The sequence below is a fragment of the Octopus bimaculoides genome, chromosome 27, assembly GCF_046866305.1.
Source record: "Octopus bimaculoides isolate indiv1 chromosome 27, ASM4686630v1, whole genome shotgun sequence".
Classification (NCBI taxonomy): Eukaryota; Metazoa; Mollusca; class Cephalopoda; order Octopoda; family Octopodidae; genus Octopus; species Octopus bimaculoides.
This window is the reverse complement of record NC_142954.1, coordinates 18,915,917-18,940,064: the sequence shown is the minus strand read 5'-3', so window position 1 is coordinate 18,940,064 and position 24,148 is coordinate 18,915,917. Positions and strand designations below refer to the sequence as shown.

Below are 24,148 nucleotides of genomic sequence, written 5' to 3'. Positions count from 1 at the left end.
GTATTGAACAAAAAGTTCATGCAGGAACTTTGCTACCATCGCGGTAGGTTTGACCGCACCTACATTCTTCCGGCCACATGGTAAGGCTATCAACAATGTAGTAGGCGCCATTCACTGGTCCAGTGTAGTCTATATGTACTCTGGACAATGGACTCAGGCCATGATTGGTATTTGTGGTGCCTTGGCTGCTGGCACACAACCTCTACAAGATTTTACCAAATTTTCAATGTCCTGGTCCAGTGTCGGCCAAGACGCATAACTCCTTGTCAAAGCTTTCATTCTTGACATCCCCAGGTGTCCACTACGAAATTCATGTAATATCTGTTTTTGTAGGGCAGTTGGTACCACCACAGCCTTTCCTCAGCTTCAATGTCCCAGGCTTTGGGATTGATGTCGGTCAGTTTTAGGCTTTGACTCAGCTGATCCTTGTATCAGTGGCATGGATGGCCACACAGTGGCCACCAGATAAAATTAGACGCAGTAGCATGGTTTCTTTCATTCTTGCATTTGTGGCCTGGCCATTTCAGGATGATAGCCTCGATGCTATTGTTTTAATTTAATATTGAGATCACATATTTTTGGTATTTTTTTACAATTATATTTTCATGTTCTTGAATTCCGGATGGATTTGACAAAAGCCTTCTTGACTATATCCACATTTTCTGTTTCTGGTTTTCCTTCAGCATCTAATATGATTGTCTTTTCTGTTCTTGAAGATATTTTATAAGGTCCTATATAACAAGGACTTAACGAATGAGAAGTGATTTCTTTATTACCCACAAGGGGGCCAGTGGGGACATATAACAATTAGAAAAAAAAAACTTATGATAAAAATGAATGATAATGAAAATGAGCTACTTTATTTCATTATATTGGCTATGAAAGCCGTACATAGATGGAGTAGCTGCGGGCTGGACAAAGACATTGATGAGATGAATGATGAACACGATGATATTAATGGGAGAAGGCAGAAGTCACCCACCGAACTCTGCTTCTCTAAAACATTGTTCTTTTATAATTTACATATTTGAGGCAATAAACCTCTTAGCACAGTTTCTTATTGGACTCAAGCTCCTTACAATGAGGTACTAAGCCTCTTACTGCAGACGACACCATGTCCTTAAAATGAAGCACCTGCCTCTTACAACTCTTCTCATGGGTCACATGTCCCTTCAATGTGAGGCACTCATCCTCTTACAATCTTCCGATCCGAAGTGGCACTTGTAAAACCAGTGGAGATGTCACGGCAAATGTATTGGAATCAACTGAAATTGCAATGCAGAAGAATTTGATTTACCTATTTCCAAAGCAGACCCTGAGCAGTTTAAGGGGGCCTTTCGTCAAACGATGCTGTTGGGAGGCATTGACCTGCCCCTGCAGGTGCCAAGTTGCAAGCCCGACTGATTTAGGCTGGTTGACTTTTGCCCCTGCCAATGCTTCATATTTTTTTTAATGGGGTCTTCTTCACGAGGTCGCTGCCCTTCATCAGACACGAGGATGGTGACTTCATCCACATATGCAGTTGCTCCCTTACCATAACGTAGATCATGCGGTCTTCCCCCACAGTCCCCAACCTCCGCAGCAGTGGCTCAAGGGCTAATACATGCAGAAGCAGCAACAGGGGGCAGCCCTGGCAAATTTAATGCTTGATTGCGAATGGCTTTGAGAAGAGACCGTTCACCTAGACGACTGATTCGATCAATGATATACATAGCATTGATCCAGCCATGGAAAGTCGAGCCCAGTCTGACCCCCACCAGATACCGATGGTAAACCGTATCGAATGCTTTAGACTGGTCTAAATTCACCAGTGCCCCACCTATGCCAGGAATTTTTCCTACCTGCTCTATAGTGTAGCAAATGAGGTGAAGGTTGTCGTAGCAACTAGAAAAAGGGATCTGCTTGCATCATGATGAGAAGATGCTGTAAGGAAAGTATTTCCCAGCAGCGAAAGACCAGACCTGAGTCAATCAGAAACAGCCAGAATCATCTTCCTTAAACATTGCTGGATAAAATTTGCTTAGTTGAGGCAGAAATCTAGGGTAGTGAAAGATGAAACATTGGTAAAAAAAATGAAGCCAAGAAAGTGATGCAGTTGTTGGTGGGGGTCAATGAAGGCAGGTCCTTAAGAGTCACAGTTTTGATAGGGTGCCATCTTCTTTGTTTGTTTTACTATCGACTCTCAGTCTGCTGAGGGGTAATGTTGTAAAACGTGATAAATCTTTTTTGAATACTTCAAAGGCTAATCCCAAATAAGGGAGCCAAAGTATTAAAGGAGTCTCAATATGGTAGAGGTTTGATGGATTTAATTGGTGAACCCTCTTCAATTCACCATCTGCCATCTTAAAGAAGAACGTATTGGGCAATGTGGCTCTGGGTTCTTTGCATTTAAGAATTCCTTCTGACTGAACGAATTTAATCCTGGGTCTCTGTTTAATGAAGTTGCGCCTGAGAATAAAGAGTAGCAACATTTACACAGACCCCACTTCTTTGTCTAATGATAGACATTCAAATGCAGTGAAACACTCAGTTTCTTTTAGTGATTTGTGTATCCGTTTTTTTGGATTACAACTTAGAAACCATTCGCACAGAATTTGGTAGCTCTGTCTTACAATGTCGAAGGGATTGTTATGCTTGATAATTTCCAGGTCAATAGTTTTAATTCCTAAGAAAATACCAGCTTGCTACCAATTACTTCCTAACTGATGTGCCACCTTCATGAGATGCTTCTCTTCCAGGTTTTGAGAACCAACTTACTGGGATAGAACCTCTAATGGTTGTGAATCAGTCTGTACTTTCTTGTCCTCAACCCTTGCAGATTCAACTGTCTGTGATGTCGTCAGGACCTCCTCCATACACGTTGGAGTCTCAACTGCCACTGTTTGAACTTGCTTCTCTTCAATCTTTGGAGTCTCAACTTGCTATGGTTTACTTTCTGATGTAGGTGCCAACGTGGGATTCTTATAAGTAGTTGGCACCCTAGACATGATTTCAGAGGAATTTTGGAAAAGCATTCCCCACAAATCACAACATGACCACAGGGATAGAATTTCATGTTGTATTTCTTTACTTCACACAACCTACATGGTGCCTGTGCTGGGAATAATAGCTTTAATTTTTCTTTCAACTTTGCATTTTTAAGTGGAGTTAATTCTCTTGCTTTTAAAGTAAAAATTTCCACTCTCGTGGACTAGATAACTAGCAACCACTACACCAGAGAGCCTTTCTCTATTTCGCATGTTGATCTTCATGCAGTACTTAACTAAAATGGTCAAGTGTTCCTCCTCAGAATGAAACACTTTCTTTACAGCAAGGTGCAAACAATTGTTGCCTTCTTTGTTCACAGCGTTTACGTCTGCACAAAAAAACTTCTTTTAAAAAAAAGAAATTTTTTAATCCACACCATACCTAATATCACTTTTAAATGTCAAGTCATACCCTAATTCAAACACAACTATGCTTTCCCATTGGACACCTCTTAAACTTCCTATGAGAAATAATGACTTTGTGCTAATAGAAGTAAATGAGAAAGAGTTACATATTATTATTCATAATTTACATTTGTTTTCTTATGGTAATCATAAATATAATAAAAAATAGCACAAATAAATAAATAGTTGATATACTGGAAATTCTTTCTTTCGAATATGTAGAGGCATATTTATATAATAAATATTGATAAGTGCCTCTGCACGAAACTCTCGAACCTTCAGTCACTATGTAACTTTGAACCACTACGCCTCTGATGAGAACCCAATAATGTTCGGAAATCGATTAAAGTTGTTCATCTTTTTTTTCAATCTACGGAGAAATGGCTAAATTTGCCCTCTTTATAAATATACGATATATATAAATATAAATAGACCTCGATAATTGGCTCGGGAATCTCCCCAATGACTTTACAAAGGTCACTTGGGGCCCCAATTCGCCGTGGAACCGTTTGGCAGCTGGTATCGTTACGAGGTCTATTTATGTTTACCCACTTCTCTACTTGGAGAGTAAGCTCTCCTCCGGTTATATGGTTTTACCGTATATTATCACATATATATATATATGTGTGTGTGTGTGTGTGTGTGTGTGTGTGTGTGTGTAGAGAGAGAGAGAGAGAGACGTAGGTAGGTACATATGTAAGCACACAAACACGCACGCATATATATATATGAATGTATGTATGTGTGTCTGTATGTCACCCCACCATCGCCCGATAACTAATGTTGATGCGATTATGCCCCTGTAACTTGGCGGCTCGAAAAAAGAGGCGTATAGGCTACTTTTGTATTATAGTGTGCGTGTTGTTATTTAACCCAGGGTCAAACCTGACCGAGCAGGCTCGTACTCAAAGTCACTCTGGCCGTGACCATCCCATCCTATTCCTACGTCTCTGCTTGAAGTAGTTGTGTGGGATTTTAAGTGAGATTTGGTTACTACTTCTAGCAGTTCGAGCCAAAACGTATCGGCCAGTTGTTCTTGTTTAACCCCAGGTCAGTCCTGATCCAGGCAGCTCTACAATCATAGACGTTCCAGCAATGACCATCCCATCTGTTATTCAGACAGAGTGTATCTAGGACTACATTGTGTATTGTATAGTATAGTGTTCAGTCTTAATAGCTACGGTTGTAGTTAGTTCCGTCTTGGTTCAACTTGCGCTTGGTAGCCTCTTCGTTTACACCCTTTAAATCCCACTTCAACTCAACAAAAACACTATCACACACCCCACACACACACTCACACACATGCAGAGCCACCTTTGAAAGTGTCAGTCTTTAAGGGGTTATGTTCGTCCACCACTGTTAGGCCTTCATTGCTGCACCTTCTCTGTGTGTTTTGTAGATAAAGTTTCCTTTCGATCTTCTCAGCAGAACTTTTTGGCAGACACTTTATTCACGTTGATTGAAGCAATGACAAATAAAGGGTCTTCAATGTACCTGAAAATTGAAGGAAAAGATGATGGATAATGAAACGAATAATGCATGGCAAATTGAATGCAATTTAATAAATGATAATATACATGTGTTAAGTTGTAATCCTCTAAGCCCTCTAACCACTAAGCTACACACCTGCACTTGTAGGTATCTCCTGGTAGTTTTGTCTCTTGCATGTGAGATATCTCTGTGGGTTTAAGTGTAGCGGGTCAGTTGTCTGATGTTCCATGGGGTTTGCTGCTAAGAAATCAGTTAGGGTTTGGCAGTCTTTTATTTTGGAACCAGTTTTCTTGGTGATTTATCCAGGGTTGAAATAGTTGCCTGGCAATGTCTGGGGGACAACAGATTAGATGTTGGTTGATTATCCTGTTATGTTGTTATTTTATAGGTGTGTGGCTCCTGGTTAGGAGATTCAGCTCATAATTGTAAGGATGAGGGTTGGGTTCCCAGTGGCATATTGTATCCTTCAGCAAGACACTCTATTCCACTTTACTTCAGCTCACTCAGCTGGCAGAAATGAGTCATACCTGTAATTCAGTGGACCAGCTTATCATGTTCTGTGTTCTGTGTTGGATTTCCCTGAGAACTACATCGATCGTATGCATGTCAGTCCCATCTTGTCTTCTACTATAGTCTCAGGTTAAGCAAATCCTTGGGAATGGATTTGGTAGAAAGAAACTGGAAGAAGCACATCACATATATGTGTGTGTGTGTGTGTGTGTGTTTGTCCCCCCACCATTCCTTGACAGCCAATGCTGGTGTGTTTGTGTCTCTGTAACCTAGTGGTTCAACCTAGTGGTCCAACACATGTGCATGTGAATGGCAATATATATATATATATATATATATATATATATATATATATATATATATATATATATATATATATATATATATATGTATATATATATATATATATATATATATATATATAGAGAGAGAGAGAGAGAGAGAGAGAGAGAGAGAGAGTGAGAGTGAGAGAACTTATTCGTGTTGTTATTGTTACTGTTTAACCCCAGGTCAGCCCTGATCCAGTAGAATCAATGACAAAACAGGCTTCCCGTCTTTTATTTTAGACATAGTGTATCTAGGAGTACATTATGTAATGTATAGTATAGGTGTTGCCATTGGTAGTTGTAGTTGTTGTCGTTTAAACCCAGGGCTGTCTGGATCCAGTAGACTTATGATCACTGATGTTCCAGCCGTGACCATACCATCTTTTATTCAGACATCGTGTATCTTGGACTACAATTGCTAATGTATAGTATAGTAGTTAGTATTCGTGGCTATGGTTGTTTAACCCCAGATCCAGCAGAACCGATGATAATGTAGAGTTCCAAATGTGACCATCCTGTTTGTATCTAATACTAACCTGATCTCATTTATCCTTCGTTCAAAGAAGGAAGGCGATTTGGCTGCAGTCTCTAACAGCGTATAGGCTGCTTTTGTATTATAGTGTCATCATCATCATCGTTTAACGTCCGCTTTCCATGCTAGCATGGGTTGGACGATTTGACTGAGGACTGGTGAAACCGGATGGCAACACCAGGCTCCAATCTAATTTGGCAGAGTTTCTACAGCTGGATGCCCTTCCTAACGCCAACCACTCAGAGAGTGTAGTGGGTGCTTTTACGTGTCACCCGCACGAAGGCCAGTCAGGTGGTACTGGCAATGGCCACGCTCAAAATGGTGTCTTATATGTGCCACCTGCACAAGAGCCAGTCCAGGAGCACTGGCAATGATCTCACCTGGCTTGCTGGGTCTTCTCACGCACAGCACATTTCCAAAGGTCTCGGTCAGTAGTCATCGCCTCGGTGAGGCCCAATGTTCTTAGGTCTTGCCTCACCACATCAGCACAGGTCTTCCTGGGCCTACCTCTTCCACGGGTTCCCTCAACTGTTAGGGTGTGGCACTTTTTCACGCAGCTATTCTCATCCATTCTCACCACATGTCAATACCAGCGCAATCGTCTCTCTTGCACACCGCAACTGATGCTTCTTATGTTCAGCTTTTCTCTCAAGATACTTACACTCTGACAGGTATGCACACTGACATTACACATCCAACGGAGCACACTGGCTTCATTCCTTGTGAGCTTACGCATGTCCTCAGCAGTTACAGCCCATGTTTCACTGCCATGTAGCATGGCTGTTCGTACACATGCGTCATACAGTCTGCCTTTTACTCTGAGTGAGAGTCCCTTTGTCGCCAGCAGAGGTAAGAGCTCTCTAAACTTTGCCCAGGCTATTCTTATTCTAGCAGCTACACTTTCAGCGCACCCACCCCCACTACTAACTTGGTGACCCAGATAGCGGAAGCTATCGACTACCTCTAGTTTTTCTCCCTGGAATGAGATAGAAGTTGTTTCCTGTTTGTTTACAGTGTTTATTGCACCTGAACATCTGCCACATACAAAAACTAACTTCCTAGTTAACCTGCCTTTGATATTGCTGCACCTCTTATGTATCCATAGCTTGCACCGGGTACATCTTATAGAGTTACTACCTACTCCTTTTCTACATACTGAGCAGGGCCATCTACCTGAAGGGGTTTATGTTTTATCTACCTTCCTACTTATTACGATTTTGGTTTTAGCTAGTTTGACTCTAAGGTCCTTCGATTCTAGTCCTTGCTTCCACACCCGAAACTTCTCCTCTAGTTCTGAAAGTGACTCCGCAATTAGTGCAAGGTCATCAGCATAGAGGAGCTCCCAGGGGCAACCTGTCTTGAATTCCTCTGTGATTGCCTGGAGGACTATGATAAATAGGAGGGGGCTGAGGACGGAACCTTGGTGGACACTTACCTCTACCCGGAATTCAATGCTGTACTCATTTCCAACCCTCACCTTACTGGCAGCATCTCTGTACATGGCTCGCACAGCTCTCACTAACCGTTCTTATATCCCAAGTTTCCTCATTGACCACCAGATAAGGGATCGGGGGACCCTGTCAAAGGCTTTCTCCATTTCAACGAAAGCCAGGTACAGAGGTTTATCCTTGGTTAGGTATTTCTCCTGCAGCTGTCTTACTAGAAATATGGCATCAGTAGTGCTTTTACCTGGCACGAACCCAAACTGCATCTCATCTAAATTGATTCGCTCCCTAATTAGTTGGGCTATGACCCTCTCCGTAACTTTCATAACCTGATCTAACAGCTTGATGCCTCTGTAGTTATTTGTATCTAAAGCGTCACCTTTACCTTTGTAGCAGTTGACTATGGTGCTGCTACACCAGTCATTGGGTATGACTCCTTCGTGCAACACCTGGTTCGTAATACGGGTGACTAGGCTGTAGCCAACACTGCCAGATATTTTGAGCATCTCTGCAGTGATTCCTGATGGGCCGGGGGCTTTCCCTGTCTTCATACTCTTAATTGCTTTATCTACCCTGGTACTATCAACTCGGATAGCTGGTCCCTCTGTTGGGTCGACATATGGCAGGCTCTCTTTCTCCCATTCATTCTCTTTATTAAGCAATCTATCGTAGTGGCATCTCCAGACCTCTTTCTTTGCAGCCTCATTTAGTGCAAGCATACCATCATCCATGCGAACACATTTCTCTCCTACGACATCACTATTCTCTCTCCTACACTGTCTTGCAACACGAAATACCTCTAGTCTTTGGTCCTCACGGCGCAGAACATTGGGAAATCTTTTCTTATCTGCTTCCCCTCTGGCTAAATAAACCTGTCGCCTAGCTTCCGTTCTGGCAGATTGGTACAATTCCCTGCTACCACCGTTCTTCCAGTCCTTCCAAGCCTGTTTCTTTTGTCTGATAGCCCTGTCTACCTCCTTGTTCCACCACCACGTTACTCTGGGTCGAGAGGGGACATTACACCAGCTACAGATCTGGTCGGTGGCTCTCAACAGGTTGTCCCGCAGAAATCTCCAATTGTCTTCCACGTTGTATAATGCTATATCCCCTTCTATTTCGTCAAATGCTTCAAGTAACTTGTCTCTAAGTCTCTGTCCATTTGTAGGGTCTTTAAGCTTCCACACCCTTCTCCTCCAAGCCGGTCTACTTCTGGGCACCCATTTTGCCTTGATCCTGAAGTCGCTAACTACTAATCTATGTTGTGGGATACATTCTTCGCCAGGGAAGGTTTTGGCATTTATAAGCCGCTCTCTTTCCCTATTTCTGGCGAGGATGTAGTTGATTTGGCTAGAGTGTCTGCCACATCGGTAGGTGACTAGGTGACTCAGGTTTCCTGATGTTGGTATTGCAGGCCATAAGATCGGTTGCATCACAGAACTCCAGCAGTCTGGTTCCCTCCTCGTTGCGAAAACCGAAGCCATAGCCTCCATGTATACCATGGAAGCCTCCAGCACGACCTCCGACATGACCATTGAAGTCTCCAGCCACAAAGAGAAGGTCCCTGTCACTCGTCGACGAGGTAGTTTGCAAGAGGGTGTCATAGAATTGGTCTTTCAGCCCATCTGGGAGCCCCGGTTGAGGGGCATAGGCTGAGATGACAGTAGCTAATCTATGGTGAAGCACTAGTCTAATCTTAAGTACTCTGTCACATACTCTAACTACCTCGATTACCTTATCCACCCATTTCTCTGCTAGAAGTATTCCTACGCCCCCGACCCCGTCAGTGTTCCCTGCCCAGAAAATCTTGTACCTATGTTCTTTGCCTGTGAGGAACCTCCTCTCCATCTTACTTCCTGGATGCAGCACATATCTACGCGTCTCCGTTCAAGCATCTCAATACATACATATATACATAGATAAGAGAGTAGGGTGTGATTTGCGGGAGATTTGGTTGCTATTTCTAGCAGGTCTAGCTACCATGTAGCGGCCTCCCTCATTGGCTCATACATACAAATATACATAGATAAGAGAGTAGGGTAATTATTTGAGGGAGATTTGGTTGCTATTTCTAGCATGTCTAGCTACCATGTAGAGGCCTCCCTCATTGGCCCATAAATATATACATAGATAAGAGAGTAGGGTGTTATTTGAAGGAGATTTGGCTGCTATTTCTAGCCAGAAAACATGTATTTATGCTTTGGGTTGCCATCTCTATGCAGTTTCTGATCAACTGGTCGAATTGGAGTTATCTCCCTTGCTATATAAGTTTAAATTAGCAAAACCACACGGGGAGATTTTGTTTGCCAATTGCATGAATAATCAGAGTTACTCGAAATCCTTCTACTGCCGCTAATTACATAAGTGGGACCCTACTGTACCTGTTTCATAATAGGGTATTGTTCTTTTTAGTATACTCAGTAATATACTAACTTGTAACTCTTAGTAGAGTGGCTGTTGAATCACTGAACTGGAAACTGACTGAATCCCATAAAAACAGACTGGGCTCACGCAGCAGTAGTCATACATCTAAATGTACATACACACACACATACACACACACACACATACTAATTTGACTGTAGCCATGCTGGAGCACCGCCTTTAATCGAAAGAATCGACCCCCAGAACGTATTCGTTGTAAGCCTTGTCGTGAATCTATTGATTTCTTTTGTCGAAGACTGCGGTGGGGGTTATTTCTCAACCCCACAGGGATAAAAGCAAAGCTGACTTCAGCAAGGTTTGAATTCACACAACAGAAAGCTTCCTCAATTACAACAAGACATACAAAAACTCTTTGTAAAAAATGAAATTTTAGGAACACTTTCTGTTCACCCACCCCTATCTTCCTCTCATTGTCAATCTCTCTCTCTCTCTCTCTCTCTCTCTCTATCTCTCTCTCTCTCTCTCTCTCTCTCTCTCTCTCTTCCCTACAATTTCTAATGTATAGTATAGTAGCTAGTATTCGTGGCTATGGTTGTTTAACCCCAGGTCAGTCCAGATCCAGCAGAACCAATGATAATGTAGAGTTCCAAATGTGACCATCCTGTTTGCATCTAATACTAACCTGATCTCGTTTGTCCTTCGTTCAAAGAAGGAAGGCGATTTGGCTGCAGTTTCTAACAGCGTATAGACTGCTTTTGTATTATAGTGTCATCATCATCATCATCATCATCATCGTTTAACGTCCGCTTTCCATGCTAGCATGGGTTGGACGATTTGACTGAGGACTGGTGAAACCAGATGGCAACACCAGGCTCCAATCTAATTTGGCAGAGTTTCTACAGCTGGATGCCCTTCCTAACGCCAACCACTCAGAGAGTGTAGTGGGTGCTTTTACGTGTCACCCGCACGAAGGCCAGTCAGGTGGTACTGGCAATGGCCACGCTCAAAATGGTGTCTTATATGTGCCACCTGCACAAGAGCCAGTCCAGGAGCACTGGCAACGATCTCACCTGGCTTGCTGGGTCTTCTCACGCACAGCACATTTCCAAAGGTCTCGGTCAGTAGTCATCGCCTCGGTGAGGCCCAATGTTCTTAGGTCTTGCCTCACCACCTCAGCACAGGTCTTCCTGGGCCTACCTCTTCCACGGGTTCCCTCAACTGTTAGGTTGTGGCACTTTTTTACGCAGCTATCCTCATCCATCGTCACCACATGTCAATACCAGCGCAATCGTCTCTCTTGCACACCACAACTGATGCTTCTTATGTTCAGCTTTTCTCTCAAGATACTTACACTCTGACAGGTATGCACACTGACATTACACATCCAACGGAGCATACTGGCTTCATTCCTTGTGAGCTTACGCATGTCCTCAGCAGTTACAGCCCATGTTTCACTGCCATGTAGCATGGCTGTTCGTACACATGCGTCATACAGTCTGCCTTTTACTCTGAGTGAGAGTCCCTTTGTCGCCAGCAGAGGTAAGAGCTCTCTAAACTTTGCCCAGGCTATTCTTATTCTAGCAGCTACACTTTCAGCGCACCCACCCCCACTACTAATTTGGTGACCCAGATAGCGGAAGCTATCGACTACCTCTAGTTTTTCTCCCTGGAATGAGATGGAAGTTGTTTCCTGTTTGTTTACAGTGTTTATTGCACCTGAACATCTGCCACATACAAAAACTAACTTCCTAGTTAACCTGCCTTTGATATTGCTGCACCTCTTATGTGTCCATAGCTTGCACCGGGTACATCTTATAGAGTTACTACCTACTCCTTTTCTACATACTGAGCAGGGCCATCTACCTGAAGGGGTTTGTGTTTTATCTACCTTCCTACTTATTACGATTTTGGTTTTAGCTAGGTTGACTCTAAGGCCCTTCGATTCTAGTCCTTGCTTCCACACCCGAAACTTCTCCTCTAGTTCTGAAAGTGACTCCGCAATTAGTGCAAGGTCATCAGCACAGAGGAGCTCCCAGGGGCAACCTGTCTTGAATTCCTCTGTGATTGCCTGGAGGACTATGATAAATAGGAGGGGGCTGAGGACGGAACCTTGGTGGACACTTACCTCTACCCGGAATTCATTGCTGTACTCATTTCCAACCCTCACCTTACTGGCAGCATCTCTGTACATGGCTCGCACAGCTCTCACTAACCGTTCTTATATCCCAAGTTTCCTCATTGACCACCAGATAAGGGATCGGGGGACCCTGTCAAAGGCTTTCTCCATTTCAACGAAAGCCAGGTACAGAGGTTTATCCTTGGTTAGGTATTTCTCCTGCAGCTGTCTTACTAGAAATATGGCATCAGTAGTGCTTTTACCTGGCACGAACCCAAACTGCATCTCATCTAAATTGATTCGCTCCCTAATTAGTTGGGCTATGACCCTCTCCGTAACTTTCATAACCTGATCTAACAGCTTGATGCCTCTGTAGTTATTTGTATCTAAAGCGTCACCTTTACCTTTGTAGCAGTTGACTATGGTGCTGCTACACCAGTCATTGGGTATGACTCCTTCGTGCAACACCTGGTTCGTAATACGGGTGACTATGCTGTAGCCAACACTGCCAGATATTTTGAGCATCTCTGCAGTGATTCCTGATGGGCCGGGGGCTTTCCCTGTCTTCATACTCTTAATTGCTTTATCTACCCTGGTACTATCAACTCGGAAAGCTGGTCCCTCTGTTGGGTCGACATATGGCAGGCTCTCTTTCTCCCATTCATTCTCTTTATTAAGCAATCTATCGTAGTGGCATCTCCAGACCTCTTTCTTTGCAGCCTCATTTAGTGCAAGCATACCATCATCCATGCGAACACATTTCTCTCCTACGACATCACTATTCTCTCTCCTACACTGTCTTGCAACACGAAATACCTCTAGTCTTTGGTCCTCACGGCGCAGAACATTGGGAAATCTTTTCTTATCTGCTTCCCCTCTGGCTAAATAAACCTGTCGCCTAGCTTCCGTTCTGGCAGATTGGTACAATTCCCTGCTACCACCGTTCTTCCAGTCCTTCCAAGCCTGTTTCTTTTGTCTAATAACCCTGTCTACCTCCTTGTTCCACCACCACGTTACTCTGGGTCGAGAGGGGACCTTACACCAGCCACAGATCTGGTCGGTGGCTCTCAACAGGTTTTCCCGCAGAAATCTCCAATTGTCTTCCACGTTGTATAATGCTATATGCCCTTCTATTTTGTCAAATGCTTCAAGTAACTTGTCTCTAAGTCTCTGTCCATTTGTAGGGTCTTTAAGCTTCCACACCCTTCTCCTCCAAGCCGGTCTACTTCTGGGCACCCATTTTGCCTTGATCCTGAAGTCGCTATCTACTAATCTATGTTGTGGGATACATTCTTCGCCAGGGAAGGTTTTGGCATTTATAAGCCGCTCTCTTTCCCTATTTCTGGCGAGGATGTAGTCGATTTGGCTACAGTGTCTGCCAGATCGGTAGGTGACTAGGTGATTGTCAGGTTTCCTGAAGTTGGTATTGCAGACCATAAGATCGGTTGCATCACAGAACTCCAGCAGTATGGTTCCCTCCTCGTTGCGGTAATCGAAGGCATAGCCTCCATGTATGCCATGGAAGCCTCCAGCACGACCTCCGACATGACCATTGAAGTCTCCAGCCACAAAGAGAAGGTCCCTGTCACTCGTCGACGAGGTAGTTTGCAAGAGGGTGTCATAGAATTGGTCTTTCAGCCCATCCGGGAGCCCCGGCTGAGGGGCATAGGCTGAGATGACAGTAGCTAATCTATGATGAAGCACTAGTCTAATCTTAAGTACTCTGTCACATACTCTAACTACCTCGATTATCTTATCCACCCATTTCTCTGCTAGAAGTATTCTTACGCCCCCGACCCCGTCAGTGTTCCCTGCCCAGAAAATCTTGTACCTATGTTCTTTGCCTGTGAGGAACCTCCTCTCCATCTTACTTCCTGGATGCAGCACATATCTACGCGTCTCCGTTCAAGCATCTCAATACATACATATATACATAGATAAGAGAGTAGGGTGTGATTTGAGGGAGATTTGGTTGCTATTTCTAGCAGGTCTAGCTACCATGTAGAGGCCTCCCTCATTGGCTCATACATACAAATATACATAGATAAGAGAGTAGGGTATGCTTTGAGGGAGATTTGGTTGCTATTTCTAGCATGTCTAGCTACCATGTAGAGGCCTCCCTCATTGGCTCATATATATATATACATAGATAAGAGAGTAGGGTGTTATTTGAAGGAGATTTGGCTGCTATTTCTAGCCAGAAAACATGTATTTATGCTTTGGGTTGCCATCTCTATGCAGTTTCTGATCAACTGGTCGAATTGGAGTTATCTCCCTTGCTATATAAGTTTAAATTAGCAAAACCACACGGGGAGATTTTGTTTGCCAATTGCATGAATAATCAGAGTTACTCGAAATCCTTCTACTGCCGCTAATTACATAAGTGGGACCCTACTGTAACTGTTTCATAATAGGGTATTGTTCTTTATAGTATATACTCAGTAATATACTAACTTGTAACTCTTAGTAGAGTGGCTGGTGAATCACTGAACTGGAAACTGACTGAATCCCATAAAAACAGACTGGGCTCACGCAGCAGTAGTCGTACATCTAGATGTACACACACACACACACACACACACACACACACACACACATACTAATTTGACTGTAGCCATGCTGGAGCACCGCCTTTAATCGAACGAATCGACCCCAGAACGTATTCTTTGTAAGCCTTGTCGTGAATCTATTGATTTCTTTTGTCGAAGACTGGGGTGGGGGTTATTTCTCAACCCCACCGGGATAAAAGCAAAGCTGACTTCAGCAAGGTTTGAACTCACACAACAGAAAGCTTCCTCAATTACAACAAGACATACACAAACTCTTTGTAAAAAATGAAATTTTAGGAACACTTTCTGTTCACCCACCCCTATCTTCCTCTCATTGTCTCTCTCTCTCTCTCTCTCTCTCTCTCTCTCTCTCTCTCTCTCTCTCTCCTACAATTGCTAATGTATAGTATAGTAGCTAGTGTTCGTGGCTATGGTTGTTTAACCCCAGGTCAGTCCAGATCCAGCAGAACCAATGATAATGTAGAGTTCCAAATGTGAGCATCCTATTTGCATCTAATACTAACCTGATCTCGTTTGTCCTTCGTTCAAAGAAGGAAGGCGATTCGGCTGCAGTTTCTAACAGCGTATAGACTGCTTTTGTATTATAGTGTCATCATCATCATCATCATCATCGTTTAACGTCCGCTTTCCATGCTAGCATGGGTTGGACGATTTGACTGAGGACTGGTGAAACCAGATGGCAACACCAGGCTCCAATCTAATTTGGCAGAGTTTCTACAGCTGGATGCCCTTCCTAACGCCAACCACTCAGAGAGTGTAGTGGGTGCTTTTACGTGTCACCCGCACGAAGGCCAGTCAGGTGGTACTGGCAATGGCCACGCTCAAAATGGTGTCTTATATGTGCCACCTGCACAAGAGCCAGTCCAGGAGCACTGGCAACGATCTCACCTGCCTTGCTGGGTCTTCTCACGCACAGCACATTTCCAAAGGTCTCGGTCAGTAGTCATCGCCTCGGTGAGGCCCAATGTTCTTAGGTCTTGCCTCACCACCTCAGCACAGGTCTTCCTGGGCCTACCTCTTCCACGGGTTCCCTCAACTGTTAGGTTGTGGCACTTTTTTTACGCAGCTATCCTCATCCATCGTCACCACATGTCAATACCAGCGCAATCGTCTCTCTTGCACACCACAACTGATGCTTCTTATGTTCAGCTTTTCTCTCAAGATACTTACACTCTGACAGGTATGCACACTGACATTACACATCCAACGGAGCATACTGGCTTCATTCCTTGTGAGCTTACGCATGTCCTCAGCAGTTACAGCCCATGTTTCACTGCCATGTAGCATGGCTGTTCGTACACATGCGTCATACAGTCTGCCTTTTACTCTGAGTGAGAGTCCCTTTGTCGCCAGCAGAGGTAAGAGCTCTCTAAACTTTGCCCAGGCTATTCTTATTCTAGCAGCTACACTTTCAGCGCACCCACCCCCACTACTAATTTGGTGACCCAGATAGCGGAAGCTATCGACTACCTCTAGTTTTTCTCCCTGGAATGAGATAGAAGTTGTTTCCTGTTTGTTTACAGTGTTTATTGCACCTGAACATCTGCCACATACAAAAACTAACTTCCTAGTTAACCTGCCTTTGATATTGCTGCACCTCTTATGTGTCCATAGCTTGCACCGGGTACATCTTATAGAGTTACTACCTACTCCTTTTCTACATACTGAGCAGGGCCATCTACCTGAAGGGGTTTGTGTTTTATCTACCTTCCTACTTATTACGATTTTGGTTTTAGCTAGGTTGACTCTAAGGCCCTTCGATTCTAGTCCTTGCTTCCACACCCGAAACTTCTCCTCTAGTTCTGAAAGTGACTCCGCAATTAGTGCAAGGTCATCAGCACAGAGGAGCTCCCAGGGGCAACCTGTCTTGAATTCCTCTGTGATTGCCTGGAGGACTATGATAAATAGGAGGGGGCTGAGGACGGAACCTTGGTGGTCACTTACCTCTACCCGGAATTCATTGCTGTACTCATTTCCAACCCTCACCTTACTGGCAGCATCTCTGTACATGGCTCGCACAGCTCTCACTAACCGTTCTTATATCCCAAGTTTCCTCATTGACCACCAGATAAGGGATCGGGGGACCCTGTCAAAGGCTTTCTCCATTTCAACGAAAGCTTTATCTACCCTGGTACTATCAACTCGGATAGCTGGTCCCTCTGTTGGGTCGACATATGGCAGGCTCTCTTTCTCCCACTCATTCTCTTTATTAAGCAATCTATCGTAGTGGCATCTCCAGACCTCTTTCTTTGCAGCCTCATTTAGTGCAAGCATACCATCATCCATGCGAACACATTTCTCTCCTACGACATCACTATTCTCTCTCCTACACTGTCTTGCAACACGAAATACCTCTAGTCTCTGGTCCTCACGGCGCTGAACATTGGGAAATCTTTTCTTATCTGCTTCCCGTCTGGCTAAATAAACCTGTCGCCTAGCTTCCGTTCTGGCAGATTGGTACAATTCCCTGCTACCACCGTTCTTCCAGTCCTTCCAAGCCTGTTTATTTTGTCTAATAGCCCTGTCTACCTCCTTGTTCCACCACCACGTTACTCTGGGTCGAGAGGGGACCTTACACCAGCCACAGATCTGGTCGGTGGCTCTCAACAGGTTGTCCCGCAGAAATCTCCAATTGTCTTCCACGTTGTATAATGCTATATCCCCTTCTATTTCGTCAAATGCTTCAAGTAACTTGTCTCTAAGTCTCTGTCCATTTGTAGGGTCTTTAATCTTCCACACCCTTCTCCTCCAAGCCGGTCTACTTCTGGGCACCCACTTTGCCTTGATCCTGAAGTCGCTAACTACTAATCTATGTTGTGGGATACATTCTTCGCCAGGGAAGGTTTTGGCATTTATAAGCCGCTCTCTTTCCCTATTTCTGGCGAGGATGTAGTCGATTTGGCTACAGTGTCTGCCAGATCGGTAGGTGACTAGGTGACTGTCAGGTTTCCTGATGTTGGTATCGCAGACCATAAGATCGGTTGCATCACAGAACTCCAGCAGTCTGGTTCCCTCCTCGTTGGGGAAACCGAAGCCATAGCCTCCATGTAAACCATGGAAGCCTCCAGCACGACCTCCGACATGACCATTGAAGTCTCCAGCCACAAAGAGAAGGTCCCTGTCACTCGTCGACGAGGTAGTTTGCAAGAGGGTGTCATAGAATTGGTCTTTCAGCCCATCCGGGAGCCCCGGTTGAGGGGCATAGGCTGAGATGACAGTAGCTAATCTATGATGAAGCACTAGTCTAATCTTAAGTACTCTGTCACATACTCTAACTACCTCGATTACCTTATCCACCCATTTCTCTGCTAGAAGTATTCTTACGCCCCCGACCCCGTCAGTGTTCCCTGCCCAGAAAATCTTGTACCTATGTTCTTTGCCTGTGCTTTTACGTGTCACCCGCACGAAGGCCAGTCAGGTGGTACTGGCAATGGCCACGCTCAAAATGGTGTCTTATATGTGCCACCTGCACAAGAGCCAGTCCAGGAGCACTGGCAACGATCTCACCTGGCTTGCTGGGTCTTCTCACGCTCAGCACATTTCCAAAGGTCTCGGTCAGTAGTCATCGCCTCGGTGAGGCCCAATGTTCTTAGGTCTTGCCTCACCACCTCAGCACAGGTCTTCCTGGGCCTACCTCTTCCACGGGTTCCCTCAACTGTTAGGGTGTGGCACTTTTTCACGCAGCTATTCTCATCCATTCTCACCACATGTCCATACCAGCACAATCGTCTCTCTTGCACACTACAACTGATGCTTCTTATGTTCAGCTTTTCTCTCAAGATACTTATACTCTGACGGGTATGCACACTGACATTACACATTCAACGGAGCATACTCGCTTCATTCCTTGCGAGCTTACGCATGTCCTCAGCAGTTACAGCCCATGTTTCACTGCCATGTAGCATTGCTATCTGCATACAGGCATCATAAATTTGCCTTTCACTCTGAAGGAGAGACCATTAGTTACCAACAGAGAAAGGAGATCTCTGAATTTTCTCAGCCTATTTTTATTCTCGCAGCCACACTCTTGGTTCATCCACCTCTGCTACTAACTCAGTCACTTTGATAACATAAGTTATCAACTACCTCTATTGTACTCTTTCTGGCATTTGATGAAGTCCACTTTTTTGTACTTGTTGTACCTGTGCACCTTTCACATACAAAACGTATTTTCCCAGTTTACCTTTCTCTGATATTGCTACACCTTATGTGTTACACCAAGTACATCTTATGGAATTTCTACCTACCCGTTTCTTACAGATTGAGCATTACCATCTACCTGATTTGTCTACTTTCCTACTTATTAAGATTTGGGTTTTTGGTAGGTTAACTCTATGGCCTTTCGATTCTAGACCTTACTTCCCCATGAGAAATTTGTTCCCTAGTTCTGGGAACTACACAGATTGAAGGAAAAAAAAGGTCCTCAGTATACCTGAAACGTGAAGAAAAACATGATGGATAACGAAACGAATAATGTATGGCTAATTGAATGTAATGTGATAAATGATAATATATGTGTGTTTTGTTCTAATCCTCTATGCCCTCCCCCAAGTCTTTTGAGGGAAGCAAAGAAGACTGATTAACATGTATTAAATGGTTAACGAAAATGTGATAATTAGTGTGAGAGACAGTTAATGGGGTGACGATCAAGGGGCAATGTGTCCGTTGTGCGTCAGGCTTTTGTGTCCGTCTTCACTATTGTGCAGAGCGACAAACAAGTGTGTGTCTCGGTCAGGTGTATTTCTGTATTGTAGCAATGTGCGCTGGAAACTGTCTGTGCTAAGGAAGCCATTGGTGTCAGTGTTGTTTGTAATGAGGCGCTTTATTGTCATGGGGAAAATGCAACGGACGTGATTCTGTGGTGCACTCCCCAATTGTGGAAGAAGGTCCTCCGTCCAATATCAGCTCATAGCTGATGCTATATATCACAAAGATGTGGCTTTGGGTGGCGATAAGTGCTGGTGCGCCATTCGATGCTTTTTTCACAATGGTTTTCCAGACCTGTTGGGGCATACCACCATTATGTGTACCAATGGGGTTAGGCTTGATAACTCTAAGTTGAATGTCCTGGTCGAGACCTGCTTTCACTTCCTCTTGCCAAGGAGCCAGAACTGGTATGGTGGGTGACTGGTTTAGCTTTGGGATCTGCTATAGAGTGGATCGGTGTGCCAGACATCTTCGGGAGTTGCTGATGGTCGCAGACGTTGAATGTGCTGGAGCTGTAGTATTATAGCAGCCACTTCTCCAGGTGAACACGTTTTCACCTCAGTGGTCGGGAATGGTAGTGAAGTGTGAGGAGGGGTTGTATTTGTTGTAGGTGGTCGGCGCATACATTCTGTGTGATCGATGAGGCTTGTCAGTACCCCACAGAGTGTTTACAGGCCAACTTGTGGTGCAATCGGTTGCAGGATGGAGTACGTTGGTCATGTTGACTCGCTTTTTGTCATAAATAAGTCTGACAACTGTTTGCTTTCCCCAATACTTTATGCAGATTGAAGCAATGACAAGAGGGTCTTCAGTATACCTGAAATGTGAAGGAAAAGACGATGGATAATAAAACAAATAATAAATGGGAAATTGAATGTAATGTAATAAATGGTAATGTATGTGTGTTGTAATCCTGTAATCAGCATAGAGGTGTTCCTAGGGTCTGCCTGTATGACTATGATATCAACAAAAGTCAAGTACAGAGGTTTATATTTGGTTTGGTAGTTCTTCTGCAGTTGTCTTACCAGAAATATAGCATCACTGGTGCTTCTTCCTGATACAAAACCAAATTGCATTTCATCTCGATTAACTCTCTTCCTAATCAGTTGGCCTATGATCTCCTCTGTGACTTTCATCATCTGAAGAAATTAGCGCCGGTGCAATCACTGTATTTTTAAAGCACACATCATGCATATGTTAACATAGTGTCAATGAGAAAGTGCTCGATTTTCAAAATTGAAAATAGAGTCCAATATTACAAGAGATCGATGTCTATCTATATACATACATATATGCGGGGTAGTCATGTACTTTCTCTGTAGCAACACACCTCTACCTGTCCCTCTATCATACTACAGCTGAGGATGAAGCCACCTCTCTCACTACTAGCAATCTGCTCTGCCTTGAAATTTACTTGGTAATTTTACTAGTGTCAGTGTTACCGAAACTGTTCTCAGATATGGAGAGCCATGTCAAAACACACATTAGAGCTAAGTGTAGTAATTCATCTCAGATCATGTGAAATAGTTCAACCCATGACAGCATGGAAAACGAATGTTAAATGATGATGATGGTTACACATACACATTAACTGTATTTCTTATTTTCATTGCAATAATTAATTTGATTGTATTATAAATAAAAACATCAACTTCATTTCGCATGATAATGATTAGTTTGAGGACTTGTGGATGCAATGTACTGTGTGAGTATAAGGACAACTGTATTTAGTAAACAAGTGTATTTCATGATTCGACCCCTTAAAAAAAAATTTGACCCTCAAATGTTGTTTTTGATATTTTGCTCGTTGTTTGCATATCATGTTTTGTATTATAGGGGGCAAATTGCCAAAGGTAAGTGGTTTTTCTTATTTTGTTGAGGGTTTGTTGTTGGGATTCAGGACTTTAAACCTTATTAGGGGTTAGCTTGGGGATTTGTGAACGGTTTTTAGAGAGATTAGTGAGGTAAGAGATCAAAGTTTGAACTAGGGGTTAGGCTTTGCGGTGATGGGGAGGGTAGAGATTAAACAGGATCAGTATTGAAGATGAAGGTTTATTGTGAGTGTTGATCATGGTTTAATGTTGGGTTTAGCAGTGAAAGACAGGGATGAGGGCTAAGGTTAGTGTTTTGTGCGATCTTGCCTCATCCCCTACTAGAATAGGAGAAATATAACCACGGAAAGCATCATATAGTTTGTTCTTCTATTGTTAACCATAATTCACAGGACATCGTGGTGTCGAGGGCAGGTAGGGATTACCCATGGACACGTAATGCCACACATCTGCAACATTACTTTGCTTTGTAGTCGTCACTACCAATCAGAATGCCTGACAACAGGCAGCTTCAATGAAAGCATCACCCGACAAGGTCCGCCGCCCCATCATCACTTGATACCAGTCGTGCCTGGCTGAGAGAAGTCTCCTATGGAAACAGGGCCTGGACCAGCGTCAACGTAACCCTGGTCAATATGAAATTGATTGCCGCTCACATCAGCTCTATAGATCTCGGTGCCGTGACCCTACAAATATCTGGGACTGCTCCATCATCTGCAAAGTACACGTCCCGTCTATTTGCGTACATCATTCCTTCAAGTGACAAACTTGTTTTTCTCCAAGAATGTGCGCGCCACTCTCGTGTTAGTTATCCCCACATCTCCAGAACTGGAGAATGGTGTGTCAATGTAGGCATCCCGATGGAAACATTTCGGAACTCTGTTATCTGCTTCTTATTGGTAATATCCATTGCCGTATATGGAGAATATATCTCCGATATCTGCTTTTATTCATGTGTGGTTCAAAGGTTTATTTCGACCTCGTTTGTGAGATTAAGAAGTAGAGAAATGGGAAGCAAAACTGTGTCTGTCAGTGCTTTCTCTACCGTAATGTTCGCGAATTTGAGAATCCACTAGCAATTACATGCCCCGTGTAAATTGAACTCAGAACGTAAAGCGTTTTGTCCTCCTAATTTCCGTTTCTATGGCCACGAAGTCAAACATTCTCATAGAATTTCAGTCGCATTAGAACTACTCCAGAAAGACGAAGGCTTTGGTCGGCCCGAGGCTATAGTAGAAAACACTTGCCCAAGATGCCACGCAGTGGGACTAAACCCCGAACCATGTGGTTTGTTAGCAAGCTACTTACCACACATCTATTACAAAATTTACAAACGACCACACGTTTTGAGATTCAGGTGTATTTTCAAACTTCAAAACGAATCCTCCAATATATATATATATATATATATATATATATATATATATATATATATATATATACTCTTTTACTTGTTTCAATCACTTCACTGCGGCCATACTGGAGCACCGCCTTTAGTCGAGCTAATCGAACCCAGGTCTTATTCTATCAGTCTCTTTTACCGAACCTCTAAATTACGGGGACGCAAAAACACATACACATATACTACGGGCTTTTTTCAGTTTCCGTCTACCAAATTCACTCACAAGGCTTTGGTTGGCTCGAAGCCATAGTAGAAGACACTTGCCCAAGGTACTACGCAGTGGGACTGAACCCGGGACCATGTGGTTGGTAAACAAGTTACTTACCACACACACATATATAGATATGGAACAAAAATGCAATAGAGAAGAGAGGGCATTAAAACATCTGGACAGATGGATGATTGAAAGGCGGACAAGAGAAACAACAATTAGAAGGACAGGCCAAAGAGGATGGGTCATTCGTGGCTTTCTTTCCTCAGTCAAGTTCCAGAAGGCAAGACCATTTCGGGCAGTTACATATATAAGAGTGTATAAGTATTTGTACACAGAGAGGTGACCCTTGGCAGGATGCCTTACATGCAAGAAAGCGGGGCCAAAGCCAAACCACGAAAAAAAAGGTAATTCCAAAGAGAATGAAAGCAAAAGTTATTTATAGTTAACCTCTCTGTGTATAAATACTTATACAGTCTTATATTTGAAAATATGTTTCTTTATTGACTTTTATTACTCATGCTTGCCACTGGTATGAAAATTTTTCCAAATTTTCTACCCTTATAATTGTCACAGTATATATATAATACACATTCGTCATCATCATCGTTTAATGTCCGCTTTCCATGCTAGCATGGGTTGGGCGATTTGACTGAGGACTAGTGAAACCAGATGGCTACACCAGGCTCCAATCTGATTTGGCAGAGTTTCTACAGCCGGGTGCCCTTCCTAACGCCAATCACTCCGAGAGTGTAGTTGGTGCTTTTACGTGTCACCAACACGAAGGCCAGTCAGGCGGTACTGGCAACGGCCACGCTCAAAATGGTGTATTTTACGTGCCACCTGCACACGAACCAGTCCGGTGGCACTGGCAACGATCTCGCTCGAATGATTTTCTAACGTGCCACTAAGGCGATGCTGGTATCGATCATGCTCAAATGGTGCTATTTACGGGCCACTAGCACGGAAGCCAGACAGCTGCTCTGGCAATGATCACGCTTGGACAGTGCTGTTAGTGCTCCACTGGCACAGGTGCCAGTCATATAAATAATATGGGTGACTTATAAGTAATTTAGCAGCCTAAAGGCAAATTTATAGATGTCACTAAAGTGACAGAAGGTACAAAATGGTACCAGCATTGCTTGAAATAAGAGTCTTATTTCTAGCAATGCTGGTACTACTTAATACCCTGC

The 24,148-nt window shown here is 43.6% G+C and overlaps 1 protein-coding gene and 1 long non-coding RNA gene across 2 annotated transcripts in view; one reads left to right on the top strand and one right to left on the bottom strand.

Moving 5' to 3' along the window:
* The window catches only part of LOC149130882 (uncharacterized), an 87,140-nt gene that overhangs the window by 1,821 nt on the left and 61,171 nt on the right, over nucleotides 1-24,148 (top strand). The window lies entirely within an intron of this gene.
* Nucleotides 19,039-24,148, bottom strand: part of LOC149130881 (uncharacterized) — a 78,177-nt gene continuing 73,067 nt past the window's right edge. Inside the window, exon 2 of the mRNA XM_089343598.1 lies at nucleotides 19,039-20,327. Coding sequence (XP_089199724.1) covers nucleotides 20,069-20,327 — 259 coding nt within the window. The 3' untranslated portion in view covers nucleotides 19,039-20,068. The remainder of the gene's footprint in view (nucleotides 20,328-24,148) is intronic.